General features: G+C 44.4%; 1 protein-coding gene across 1 annotated transcript in view; it reads left to right on the top strand.

The window, feature by feature from the left end:
- SYN2 (synapsin II) overlaps positions 1-14,950 on the top strand; it is a 480,921-nt gene that overhangs the window by 438,982 nt on the left and 26,989 nt on the right. The window contains exon 11 of the mRNA XM_077452122.1: positions 9,743-9,803. Within this exon, the coding sequence (XP_077308248.1) occupies positions 9,743-9,803 (61 nt within the window). The remainder of the gene's footprint in view (positions 1-9,742; positions 9,804-14,950) is intronic.

Below are 14,950 nucleotides of genomic sequence, written 5' to 3'. Positions count from 1 at the left end.
CCGATCGTTTTCGGACGATTTTCGATCTTGCTGTTGTGTAGTGGTTATTGTCTGCGTGCCCTGACCGCAGTTTACACCGCTATATTCACCTCACCTATATAGCTAGTGATCTATCTTTTATAATAGAGCTTGCAGTCAGTAGTGTTAGGAGATAGTGCGTGCTGTCTGCGTGCTCTGTACCCAGTACATACCGCTATATCCACCTACATAGCTGTTCTCTATTTGAGCCCACGTGCCATCTGCAGGAGTTATTGGAAGTTGTGTGTGCCTCCAGCACAGCACAGTATACATCTGTATATACCCCTTTATCTCTGGTGTTCTATAATAAAGGCATCTGCAGGAGTTAGTGGGTGTTGTGTGCCTCTAGCACAATATACACTACCCAACTGCTTTTTTACCCAACTCCCTTCAGGCCATTACCATGTCTGGAAGGCCAGCAAGGAGAGGCAGACAGGCGCGAGCCGATAAAAGAGGGCAAGCAGGCTCTGTGTCTAGAGACAACAGTGCTGGTCGTGGACGCGGTGCATTGTCATCAGCACGTGACCATGGGACACGCTTGTCCTTCTTTTCGGCAGCTGGACATGTTGAACCGCAACATGCCAACGACTTGGTAGAGTGGATGACCAAGCCCTCTTCATCCTCCTCATCCTCTCTCACCCAGTCTCAGGGTACTAGCAAAGCAGCTGCCAACGCATCGTCTTCCCTCCTCTCAATGTCATCATCAGTGACTCCTTCCCTAAACCCACCACGTCCTCCTGAGGAGTCTCCTGAACTCTTTGAGCACAGTGTTGGGTACATGCTCCAGGAGGATGCCCAGTGTTTTGTGGGCTCTGATGATGACACTCAGCTAGAGGAAGGCAGTAGCGTGAGCGCAGAGAGAGGGGATGCTCAAGAAGGACAGCAATCTGGCAGTCATGTTCCACAAGCTGCAGCATACTGCCAGGTTTGCTACAGCGATGAAGAGGGAGGGATGATGAGGGCACTGACTCCACGTGGGTGCCTGGAAGGAGAGAGGAGGAGGAGGAGGAGGCACATGTCCAACGAGGCAGGATGCCCTAGGGGGGCCAGCTTAGGGGCAGCACACCGACTGAATCACACCGCAGAGCTCCGCCTGTGCAGAGCGCTGCCTCTGCGCGTTATTCTAAAAGTTCTTTGGTGTGGGCCTTTTTTGAGACGAGTGCATCAGATCGCACCGCTGCTATTTGCAACATATGTCTCAAGCGTATCTCAAGTGGCCAAAACATCAGCCGCTTGGGCACCACATGCTTGACCAGACATATGTTGACCTGCCATGCAGCTCGTTGGCAAGCGTACCTCAAAGACCCACACCAAAGAACAAAGCGGACCTCTCCTTGCTCCTCATCAGCTGGCATCTCCAACCCCACTAGACCTTCAGTCCTCTCTGAAACCTGCTCTGAGAGGAATGAAGGTGTAGAATTAGGTGTGTCACAGCCAAGTGCTTCCGGGCACTCTGCTAGCAGTACACCCTTGTCTGATTATAGCAGGCAAATGTCCCTGCCCCAGCTGCTGGACCGGCGAAAGAAGTTCACTCCCAGCCATCCACATGCCCAGCGGTTGAATGCTAGCTTGGCTAAATTGCTAGCACTTCAACTGCTGCCTTTTCAGTTGGTAGACTCGGCCCCCTTCCGTGAGTTTGTACAATGTGCGGTTCCTCAGTGGCAGGTCCCCAAACGACACTTTTTCTCACGGAAGGCGATTCCGGCTCTCTACCGGCATGTGGAAGGCAATGTCCTTGCCTCGCTGGACAGGGCGGTCAGCGGTAAGGTGCATATTACCGCTGACTCATGGTCCAGCAGGCATGGACAGGGACGTTACCTGTCTTTCACGGCCCATTGGGTCACTCTTCTGGCAGCTGGGAAGGATGCAGGACAAGGTGCAGTAGTGTTGGAGGTTGTTCCGCCACCACGCCTCCAAAATGCTACTATTGGTTGTGACACACCTCTCTCCTCCACCCCCTCCTCTTCTTCTTCCTCCATGGCCTCTTCCAGTGCTCTGTCCTCAGAACCAGCGGTGCTCCGTAGGCGTTCCAGGGGCTACGCAAGTACGCAGGCAAAACGATGCCATGCCATGCTTGCACTGGTTTGTTTGGGGGACAGGAGCCACACTGGGGCGGATGTTTTGTCAGCTCTGCAGGGGCAGGCCTAGAGGTGGTTGATGCCACGCCAGCTTAAGCCAGGAATGGTGGTATGCGACAATGGCACCAACCTCCTCTCCGCCCTCCAACAGGGACAACTGACCCATGTGCCCTGTGTAGCTCACGTCCTTAACCTGGTGGTGCAGCGGTTCTTGGGCAGGTACCCCGGCTTACAGGATGTCCTGAAGCAGGCCAGGAAAGTCTGTGTGCATTTCCGCCGATCATTTAATGCCTGTGCTCGGCTGGCTGAGCTCCAAAAGGAGTTAAACCTGCCCAAGAACCGCCTTATATGTGACATGCCCACCAGATGGAACTCAACATTGGCCATGCTGCAGCGGCTGCACATGCAGCAGAGGGCCATCAATGAGTACCTGTGTGACTACGGCACCAGGACAGGGTCAGGGGAGCTTGGTTTTTTCTCACCACGCCAGTGGGGCATGATCAGGGATGCATGCACTGTCCTGTCACCGTTTGAGGAGGCCACAAGGATGGTGAGCAGTGACAGTGCATGCATCAGTGACACTGTACCTCTTGTCCACCTCTTGGAGCATACGCTGCGTGGAATAATGGACAGGGCACTTGAGGCAGAACAGAGGCAGGAAGAGGAGGACTTCCTTGCCTCTCAAGGCCCCCTTTATCCAGACAGTGTTCCTGCTGTGCCACCCATCACACAGGAAGAGGATGAGGAGGAGGAAGAGGAGGAGGAGGATGATTGTGTCAGCATGGAGGTGGAGGCTGGCACTCAGCATCAGCATCAGCAGCAGCAGCAGCAGTCTTGTAGGGATGATTTACAGTCCCAAGAAACACGTGGACTTGTACGTGGCTGGGAGGAGGTAGCTGCGGATCATGTTGTCCTTAGTGACCCAGAGGACTCCGGACCGAATGCCTCAGCTAACCTACGCTGCATGGCCTCCCTGATCCTGCAAAGCCTGCGGAAGGATCCTCGTATTCTTCGGATCAAGGAGAGGGACCATTACTGGCTGGCCACTCTCCTTGATCCACGGTACAAGGGTAAGGTTGCCGACCTTATCTTGCCATCGCAGAGGGAGCAGAGGATGAGACATCTCCGGGAGGCCTTGCAGAAAGGTCTGTGCAACGCGTTCCCAGAGACTGGGAGGTTACAAACTCCTGGTCCTGGACAACGTGTTGCTGAGGCATCGGTCAGAAGGAGCGGTGGAGAAGGTGGCCGTCTGACTGATGCTTTCAGACAATTTTTTAGTCCGCAGCCCCAAGGTATGATCGGTTCCAGCACCCATCGCCAGCATCTGATTTACATGGTGCAGGAATACCTAGGGGCAAGGTCAGACTTGGACACCTTTCCCACCGAAAATCCTCTGGCTTACTGGGTCTTGAGGATGGATCACTGGCCAGAGCTTGCACAGTATGCAATTGAGCTACTGGCCTGTCCTGCATCCAGCGTTCTTTTGGAACGCACCTTCAGTGCTGCTGGTGGCTTTGTTACCGATCACAGGGTGCGCCTGTGCACCGAATCAGTTGATCGACTGACCTTTATCAAGATGAATCAGTCTTGGATCACCCACAGCTACCAAGCACCTGAAGCTGATGTAATAGAATAATTTTTTTTGAAATATCACATCCCTTCAAGACTGCCTATGCTGATGCTGAGTGACTGTCCTGTTATGTTGATTGTCTATCCTCTTCCTCCTCCGCTTATATGTTGGAAGAACATTTCTGGTTCTGGTTGATGCCATCAGCCCAATTTTTCTGCCCCTGTTTAACAGGGGCGTTTAAGTACAATTTTTGATGCAATGCTTTGCAGCAGGGCTAATTCCTGCAATCAAACAAGAGTATATGGGAGAGGTTGCAGTGTGGTGGCACCAGCACCATTGCCTAAGGCCCAATTTTTCTGCCCCTGCTTAACAGGGGCGTTTAATTACAATTTTTGATGCAATGCTTTGCAGCAGGGCTAATTCCTGCAATAAAACTAGAGTATATGGCAGAGGTTGCAGTGTGGTGGCACCAGCACCAGTGCCTAAGGCCCAATTTTTCTGCCCCTGTTTAACAGGGGCGTTTAAGTACAATTTTTGATGCAATGCTTTGCAGCAGGGCTAATTCCTGCAATAAAACTAGAGTATATGGGAGAGGTTGCAGTGTGGTGGCACCAGCAGCAGTGCCTAAGGCCAAATTTTTCTGCCCCTGTTTAACAGGGACATGTAATTACAATTCTTGATATAATATTTCACAGGAGGGCCCCTTCCTGTGCCCACCCAGAGTAACGGTGAGGACTTATAGTGTTGTGGCACCAGCACCACAACCAAAGGTCAATTTTTCTACCACTGTTCAACAATGGCATGTAATTACAATTCTTGATATAATCGTTCACAGCAGGGCGCTCCAGCGCCCACCAAGAGTCACTTTGAGGGCTTACAATGTTGTGGCAAAACCAACACCTTGTTCCGCCATTTCTGCAGAGCATATAGGGCAGGCCCCTACTTTCAAACATCCAATTTACAAACATCTCCTACTTGCAAACGGAAGGAGACAACAGCAAGTGAGATGAAAAAAGATGGACGACAAAACAAATTATACAGGGGTGATAACCCTTCCCTATGTTTTCCAAAAAGCTTAAAAATAGTTTTTTTGACTGGAGCTACACTTTAAAAATGTACCAGTTGAAAATTACAAACAGATTCAACTTAACACAACAAACCTACACAGTCCCTGTCTTGTTTGCACCGCCTGTATACTGCTGTTCTGAGTATATAGGGCCTGGGGGCCACACGCATTTCCTTTTTTTAATATGGGTACGGGGTTCCCCTTAATATGCGTACAAGACCTAAAGGGGCTGGTTATGGGCAGGGAGGGCTACCCATGCCATTTTTCTCAATGATTTTCAACCATATTGCAGGAACCAGATATAACATTAAAACCGCAAGCAGTTTTAAATGGTGTTATTTCCGTTTAATGTCATTTTGTGCAGGGACTGTTCTAAACACGGGAAACACGTGGCACTTCACAGACATACTACAGACACCCCCCAGGCACCATATTTAAAGGAATATTTCACTTTTTTTTTCACTTTAATCGTCCTTAAAATCAGTGCTCCCACCAAAATGGCCATTTTTAAAAACATTTTAGGCATTGACCCATGTCCCCTGGGGCAGGAGCCAGGTCCCCAAACCCTTTTTAGGACAGTATCTTGCATATTAGCCGTTAAAATTAGCACTTTTCATTTCGAACGTTTGAGTCCCATAGACTTCAATGGGGTTCTAAAGTTTGTTCGAATTTGGGGTCCGTTCGAAAGTTCTGGTGCGAACCGAACCGGGGGGTGTTCGGCTCATCCCTAGTCCCTACCCTCAAGAAGCCCACAATCCAAGGTCCCCATTCATATACTAGGGTCAATTTTGGACAGAAGCCAATTAACCTACCTGCATGTCTTTGGATTGTGGGAGGAAACCTGGGCACCTGGAGGAAACCCACACAGGCACAGGGAGAACATTCAAACTCCAGGCAGGTAGTGACGTGGTTGGGATTCGAACCAGCAACCCTTCTTACTGCTAGGTGAGAGTGCTAACCACTACACCACTGTGCCGCCCTACAGCAGTGCCAACTACAGTGTTTCAGAGCTTTCACAGGCATTGGTCAGGTATGGTACATGCATACTTACTGTAACTATGCAAAAAAATTTCCATACCTGAACTTCAACTTTAAGATATACCTTTTATATAGTATATATGTATATTTGCACCATAGGCTACAGTGATGTACTTTATTATATTCTGATGAAAATAGTCTCTTCCTTTTCCCTATTATAAAGCATAATAGTGAAATGGTTTATTCTACAATCAGCCATTCTCAACCCGGGTTCTGTGAAATCCTAGGTTTCCTCTAGTGGTTGCTAGAGGTTCCTTGAGCTGTGGCCAATTGATTAATTTGATAGTGCCTGCATAGTTCCGAGGCTAACACCACTTGGAAAAGCCAACTGTACGTGGGTGGGGCCTACTCGTCCTGCACGTGTGGGGTACCTCTGATCATGCACACGCTCATCAATGCCTGGGATTAGGTGGGACTGCTTTCATGTGAAAGTTAACCTTAGGGTGGAACCCGGTTTAGAGATGAGCCATACACTGTGTGCAGTTGTGTAACATAAAGCTCCTCTGTGAAGCGTATTGTCCCATGTCACTACACACTTTCGACAGGTATTTCAATTAGGACATGGCTGAGCCTATGTCCTCTCCACCAGTCCAGCAAATCTGCCAACTCGCTCAGTGACAGAATGGGGTCCCGCCAGACCTTATGCGTGCACTTACAGTCCAGCCCTAATCAACTAATGCAGGCTAACCAGGTTCACACCTTGCCCAAAGGAAGGTTCATCAGGTCCATTTATGGAGGCTCCTAGTTCTAGGAAGAATCCCAGCAGGGTGACCCAAAAAGGGGGGAGACTACATGGTGCCATAGTTTTTTCTCTGAAATCATACGTGGAAAAGATAGAGAGCTTCTCTGAGCACTCCCCTTGTATTTATCTGTCTTACAACAGGGGACAGGACTCCCGGGCATATTCTGAAAAAAAAAACACGGTTAACCCCTTCCCATCTTGGGTAGCATGAACTAATTACATAGCTGCAGATACTATTGCAGAGTCAATGATACTTATATGCATACATGCTTACATGAATAACACCAATGATCTATTTAGCTGTCATTGGGGTGGGGGGGGGGGGCATTTTTCCCACTGACCACTAAAGCAAGGGGCATTTTTCCCAGCCACCTGCTGGATCCCCTGAGCTATTCCACAGCTAGCCTGTTGTACACCTCAAGCATCACCCACGCTATCTGCTGGGTGCCTGGCTTGGCTCTCAGCTAACCAGCTGAATTCTCTTCAAGTGTCACCCACGCTCACCCGCTGGGTCCCTGGCTTAAACTCTGACGTTTTCCAAACTTGTTCACCTTCCTCGGCTAGTGATAAAGGCTGCTTTGGTGGTACTTCAGACTTCACAAACCTGGCCTCTGATAACAGGAGTAATTGTCCCTTACTGGTGACAGTGCCCCCTTTTATCTCTGACCTCTGGTTCTCACATGCCTCTGGTAACAAGAGTGGTCATTCCATGTGGCAACTGCTTCTCCTTCACCTCTGGCAACACTCGGTTCACCATCCGGCTGAACCTCTGCAATGATTAGGCTCTCCTTGGGCTGAGCATCTACACATGTGGCTAGGTCTCAGGCTTAGGCCTAACCTTGAACTGCTGCTTCACATACAGCTCCCAGGCCTCAGCCTGGGGCTAAAGAACACTGATCACCTGACTCCTTCCCAAAAAATATGATTGGCTGAGAAATTATGAACTCACTGTGGTCTTGTCATTCTAATGCCAAAGGCAGCAGTGCCATCTACTGACAGAAGAGAGAAGTGCAGCAATTCCAGAATTAGGGGGGAAGTCAGTGGATCTCCGAACAATTAGCCAGGACAATTACTACCTGGCAAACTAAATTTGTTAGCAGCCCTGTCTAAACACACTCACTCTCACTTTAGAAATAAATAACAGACCTGGTTAGAAACACACCACTCTTCCTCTGCAATGTAAACTCTGTGCTGAGGGGGTGTATCTATTACTTAGCTTTACCAGTACAAAGCACTGGAGGGAGGCCAGGAAGCAGCAGTTTTAAGGTATTTTAGGCAATCACCAACAATAATCAGTGAGAATTCATAACATGGGGGGGGAGGGGGCACAAAAAGTGTTATGGATAAAAAAGATTTGAGACATTAAATGAGTTTTAAAGTGGCAGTAAGCCACACTTAAAGAAAAAAAATACAATGAAAGACAATGTCATAATGTACTAGTAAGCATCGCATACTAGCACATTATGCAAGACTTACCTTAAAATTAAGCCCTCCAGCGCCATGCTGTCACCACTGAGAGCTTCCATCTTTACCCAGTCTTCCTTCTGGGTTTGCAGCTTCCAGCTATATGAGTGACCGGGGGCTCAGGTAAGTCTGGGGGGCTGAGGGGGGCTGCTTCACAGAGATTTTTTTTATCTTAATGCATAGAATGCATTAAGATGAAAAACCTTCTGCCTTTAGAACCACTTTAAAGTGTTTACCCACACTTTCCTGATGAAGTGGTCATTGCTAGCACCAGGAAACGCGTTGACAGTGTTTATATGTATTTCATGATCCATAAAGACCAATCCTTGATGTAAAAAATTCTCCTAAGTATTTACTTCCATATGGACACCTCTACAGAGCAATAGCCATTTTTAGGGGCTTGTTTCCTCACAACATAATTTTGCATTTGTAATACTTCCTTTTTCTCTTTCTGTGAGAAGCAATAAGAGGCCTTCAATGGCTGTGATCCAGAATTTACATAGTTAAGCAACTAGTTGTCCCATTGCCAGTGACAAATTGCTTTTAAAGGAAACATAGTGGGCAATATACAGAACCTGCCTTTGCAGACCTCCTGACTCTGGCTTCAGTATTCTTCTAAGATACTGGTACCTGGAATAATATGTAAAAGCTTCTGATCTACATACTTGTTCTAAGACAATGCCTTAGAAAGTGCTAAAGTAATTGAATCAATGTGACAGACAGGGAACCAGTATTTTCATACAAAGAATTCAGCAACATAGTACACCTAGTTAACCATTGAAGAGACTCTGTCAGAGCTTTTTACAGGTGACAGGTTCTCTTGAAAGAACAGCACCCTGCCCACTGATACTCAGCTTCCCTCACTCCATTCCTTTGCTAGAGCCAAGAGTCTAATGCTTGCCATACACTAGTAGATTTTAAAACAAACATTTGTACTAAAATTTATTTTAATCAGTACAGTTGATTTTTTGACAGATGTAGTTCGTACTTAAAAAAAAAAGTTTGCTCTTAACAATCGATTTTAGAGTGAATGAATTTTCCAGAATGAAAACCATATTCACTGTTAGCCCTTGTACACACGGTCGGAGATTCCGACGGAATGTGTCCTATCGGACCGTTTTGTCGGATAATCCGACTGTGTGTGGTCTCCATCGGACTGTTTCCAACGGAGTATCCGACGGACCAAGTTTTCCAACTTGTCCGTAAAATTTTCCGACAAAATGCTCCGATCGGACATACTCCGATCATGTGTAGCCTACTCCGACGGACAAAGTGCCACGCATGCTCAGATCAAATTCCTAGACCAAAGCTATTGGCTACTAGCCTGTACGTAGTCCTGTCGTAACGAAATAACGTCATCGCGTTATGTACAATCGGATTTTCCGACAACTTTGTCCGACCGTGTGTATGCAACAGTTTCGGACAAAATCCGTCGGACAAAATCTGTCGGACAAAATCCAACGGATTTGGTTGTCAGAATATCCGACCGTGTGTACAAGGGCTTAGAAATGTATTTGTTCACTAAATTTTTTCCATCCTACCCCTTTGAATTTTTTTCATCATTGTGCTTGAAAATGAATGTTGATTTGACCCCAATAACCATTAAAAAATTGAACAAACATTCTTAAAACTAAAATACAAAAAAAGAAGCCCTGGTTGTTTCAAGGCTTAATATTTATTCCGATGGGAGATCAGTGGGAATGTATAAATAACTGAGAGTAAGAAAACTCTAAATCTAATAGTTGTTTCTCATTTCTATCTTGCAGAGCGGAATGATGAAAGAATCTGAACTGAGCAAGATTCCAGCCCAACGACCTCCACCTCAAGGTTGTTTGCAGTACATTCTCGACTGTAATGGCGTTGCAGTAGGACCAAAGCAAGCCCAGGCTGTGTGAGGGGTTGTTGAAGAGGGAGTCTAGCCAAACAAACAAAAAAAAAAATCCTAAATTTTGTGCAGTTCTTGCCATGTTTCAGTGCTGACCTGGACTGTGTTTTTCTATGCAGTGTCCCCTCTTTCTGTCTAGTCCGTCTCTTCCTTCTGTTTACTCCTGTGATGCTACTTCTCTATCTCCATTAACCTTGTGATTCCAAGCTGGTGTTAAAAGTATACACAGAATTGTGCCTCTTTCAAGTCCAACCTGACTGTTTATTATGAATTTTTTTTAATGTTTTGTGGGGAATAATACCTGACTCCAGTTTCATAATTTGGGTGTGTGTGCGTATGAGAACACGTGATCTGAACATGACCATTTGCATGACATGGTTAGGAAGCCCTATTCATTATGCGTACAGGCTTAACGGAATCCTTTGATTCTGGAACTTTTTTAATTTTATAGAACTTGCTGTCATTGTAATTGTAGGCATGGGTAGACATTGTAGACATGGACTTTAGTACCGTCTGTTCTGTGACTTCATAAAAGAACAATCTCATGCAGATGTGTGTATTTTTTTTTTTCTTTTTTTAGCAATCTTGTGTAAGTGTGATTTGCACGGATAGGCCACTAGTGCAATATTTGTGAACAAGTGTAAAATGTTTCTTTGTAGTCCATGTTTTTTTGTCCTGGCTTGTTTGGCTTTGTAAGAGTACCAAGCAAGTGATCGAACATTCCTATAGCTAAGAGATTGTGAGTTCCTCACATTAATTTTATTTGTCGTCAGACTGAAATGTAAATATGACTGAGAAGTTCCGATTATATATGTTGACTTCTCTTACATGTATCTCTCAATAGCCATAATGTGTGATGTGACTCACATAGTTTTTTAGCTTAGCACTACCCAAAGAGGCAATAGGCAATCATGCTGCTCTTAGAATTTATGGGTACAGCTGCTACTGCCTTTCAGTCTTGTGTTGATCCAAAGACTATAATATCTTATGAAAGGGTCAGCAAATTATAGGTTCATATAAAGAATGGGGGGCAACTACCCCTGTAAAGAGACCTCCAATGAGGTCTATGAGTTGGGTAACCGCTGATATTTTTACATATATACTGTATATCTTACCACAACTCATTCTTAATTCCAGTGTGCAGAGTTTACGCTGTCAGAATGGATATTCCTTAGTTGTTCAAAACAACAGAAACACCACACTGCATGTTATTCATTTTTTTGTTTGCTAAGTGCAATGTAGTATTATATTGTTACATTCAATTACTAGTGTGAGGTGTGTGCTCATTAATTTGTCAACCGATGCCGTTGTTTGGTCAACTGCTCAATGTGGTCACTGGTTAAATGCTTTTAATAGTCACTTGGCTAGATAGGGTTCAGTTACTCAGCCATAATAAGTGTTGAGTGTTTGCAGAAATGTTTTCTGATTGTGGTCCATCAAATGTCATCTAGGAAGGACAGTAAAATGTATACTTGCATGTTGGCAGCCTCATTACAATATATGGCCAAAGGTATGTAAACACCTGACCATCACATCTTTATGAACATGCTGGACTTCCCATTCCAAAACCATGGCAGAGTTATTCTACCTTTGTGACTTTAATAGCTCCCACTCTTCTGGGAAGGCTTTCCAAAACATTTTGGAGTGTATCTGTTGCATTTTTGTCCATCAGCCAAAGGAGCAGTTACTGATTTTGAATCAAATGACATTGCTTGCATTGGAGTTCCAGTTTATCCAGTGGAGTTTAACGGGGTTGAAGTCATGGCTGTATGTAGACCACTCAAGTTACGTCACACCAGACTCATCAAATCATGTCTTTGTTAACCTGGCTGTACACACAGAGGCACAGTCATGCTGGAAAAGAAAAGGACCTTCCCCGAAGTGCAATGTTCTTTAAAATCTCTTTTTATCGTGTAGTAGTACCCTACTACTGGAAAAACATGAACTCAATAATTTGGAAGGGTGTTTGCTTACTTTGGGCCATGTAGGTAGGTGGAATGCTCAAGTGTACATAAGTGTTTGACCATTGGCTGTATTCAGTCATGTAGCCAATGAGAATTTTGGATGTACTGCATAAGATATGTCATATTGTGCTATCTCCTGCCTCTTTCTCCCATTCTTTCATTCTCTTAAAAATATGTTGCTCATTTATAGGTAATGGTATAAAAGGTCACACGGTAAATAGCCTTATGCTTATTTGCTCAGGACTGTACTACTGTATGTTTATACCAATGCCAAAGTCTCAGCATGCTGAATGGGCAGGAGATGGTGCCAGGACATGCATGTCTAATCTTGCACCTTTTTGTACAGGAAAGAACAAATGAAAGGGGGCAGAAAACAGAATGGTTTAGTACGGGTGCTGGCAAGGGTGAATTTTGGCACTATTGTTTGTGAAGCACCATTATTTAGACTTGCTACATTAGGATTCTAGCATACTTTTAAAGGCATCCCTTTCTTATGCTCTCTATTCATATATATTTTATGTTCAATATTTCTGAGGTTGAACATTTGTGCTATATTGATTGTGGGTCACAGCCACATTCATTTCACTGTCTGTATTGTGATGACTTGTTGAATGTCACAAATGCTTGCTGTCATTCTACTGCTCCATTTAAAGGCCTACATCTTTAGAACAACATCATCTAAGGGCTGATATCACTGTTCAGTGGTAGAATTCATGACACCTGTTCGAAACACATTCTTCCACCTCCCATATCTTGAAAATCAGGGAGGAGATACAAAAACGGGCTTGAGGAATACAATTGTTTGGGTTCACTGTACAACAAAGATCATCTCACATACTTTTTACTGTGCCTGAATTAACAATTAAATAGTGATTGTAGATTCCATCACTGTGGTTAAAGGGTTAGTTGTACCAAATCTGATTGCTCAGTTATGCCTGGGTGCTGGTGAGAATAATTTTTGCATATTATAATTGTAGAGGACCACAGCAAGGAGCTCACCCCTTTGATGTCCTAACTCTGTTCCCTCTGCTTCATAGCCATAACTTATCCTGCCCAGTGCTTAGTGAAGCTACTATCCTGACCTTTCAAGCAAGAGCTACAGGAGCAATTTTTATGACCTGAATACTGCTGCTAAGATCAATAGAAATTATTTGATATGAGTAATGATCAATTGAACAGATGGAACAATAGACTTCCTACAGTTTAAATTACACAAAATGTAGTAGCCATTAATCTCATACCAACAAACAATGCTCCAATTGTGCGCAATTTATCTCTGCTACATGCTTCTGGTGTAGGTATAGCTTTCTGCATAGGGAGCTATTTATTCTACTGTATCTGCTTAGCTTTGGGTGGCTTCTCTTCCGTCATCCATGTAGCTCTATCCTGAGGATTCCTCGGTACTGCTGCAGAGACACTAGCAGGGAGAGCATGACATGGGGTAATCTCTTTGATGTAGGTCCACTCAAATGATGGAACCTACTAGTGTTTGCTGTAAACTGAGTTGTTTTTGGCGGATTTATGTTTTAACAGCTGTATCAGGTTTTTTTTTCTTGGTGAAGTGAAACCTTGCTATTGCCATTAAATAGTGTCAGTTTTTCATCTTATGCTCCAAACTGTGCATGCTTGTTGTGTGAGAGTTCCACTGCCAGCCCATTATTTAGTGTATACAATGTGGCAGTCAAAATAAGCCAAGTTGGGGAAAGCTAGTTCTCTATACCAGAGAGTGTTATTTTATAACTTATATAAATCTATGGACTGCCACTGGTAACATTTGGGATTATATTTCTGGCATGTAAGCATGTTTCAGTGCAGTGTTGTGAGAAGCAGGCCAGTCGTCTTAAAATGTAGATTCATGTACTTTTGGTTTTAGTAAAAAATGTTTTTTGTTTCCGTTTGTTAGGTTGTTTTTTTGTACAAAGCCAGTTGTATGACAGAGTAGATGATGGATGTTTGACTGCAGTGATTAATGTGAAATATCTTGTACAGCTTAATGTGCAATAAAGGAAATAATATCTGCCTTCAGCGTATAGTTTCTGGACTGTTGGTATTCCCAATTCCTCAGTTAACTATAGGCACACAGTTATCTATTTTCAAAAAGGGCCATTCACATGTCTTCCACAGTTTAAAAAAACAAAATGTTGCCCTTATAACTTGCAATGAAATGTTTTTCCTTTAATGGCAGTTGAACTGTCACTTGGATTAGGTGAAATTTGTTTCATAACAAACATTTCAATGATGCAAGTGACAGAACCTATCCCCCATACTACTTTATGTTTCAAAAGCTTGTCAGTTGATGCAGCTGATCACACAGCTGTAAGAAGCAAAGGGTTTTATCTATTGTACAATGGAAACCAGTGTTAAAGGTCAACTTGCACCAACATTTAGGCACATCTTGAAAGGAACTAAAAAGGGCAGTTGGGTAGAACAACTAGGTAACACAATTATTAGTTCAAAACACCTGAAAACTTTAACCATCTATGATTTATTATATAAAGTATGTTAAAAGGTAACTCCACTTTCAAATTAATATAGCATATGCAGTGAATAGACAAGCCATACTGTAATGTAATGTTATGAAAAATTAAGTTTTCTTTTCAGTCTGCAGCTGCTGTATTTTCAGTACAATTTAAGACAATGTGGAGTACACTATTGGTGTATCGAATTCCCTCCAGAAATGTCATTTGTGTGATTGGCTCACTGATTGCAAATTTGCACTAATATAGGTCAAATTGTATTGTCCTTGCAGTTCGGTTTCGGTAGGATACTTGCCAAGGGTTAAATATTTCTAGAGCAGGGATATGCAATTAGTGGACCTCCAGATGTTGCAAAACTACGAGTCCCATCATGCCTTTGCCTCTGGGGCATGCTTTTGGCTGTCAGAGTCTTGCTATGCCTCATGGGACTTGTAGTTCTGCAACAGCTGGAGGTCTGCTGATTGCATATCCCTGTTCTAGATGGATGCCAACACTGCAGCTTATCTCATCAGAACATTGTGAGTGCACCAGGAGATTATAATGAACTAGATCAGTGATGACGAACCTTGGCACCCCAGATGTTTTGGAACTACATTTCCCATGATGCTCATGCACTCTGCATTGTAGGGGAGCATCATGGGAAACGTA

The sequence above is a fragment of the Lithobates pipiens genome, unplaced genomic scaffold (genome assembly GCF_037356315.1).
Source record: "Lithobates pipiens isolate NorthernLeopardFrog02 unplaced genomic scaffold, aLitPip1_a1.2 Scaffold_23, whole genome shotgun sequence".
In the NCBI taxonomy this organism is placed as follows: Eukaryota; Metazoa; Chordata; class Amphibia; order Anura; family Ranidae; genus Lithobates; species Lithobates pipiens.
Note: the sequence above shows the minus strand (reverse complement) of the source record. Positions and strands in the feature narration are given on the sequence as shown.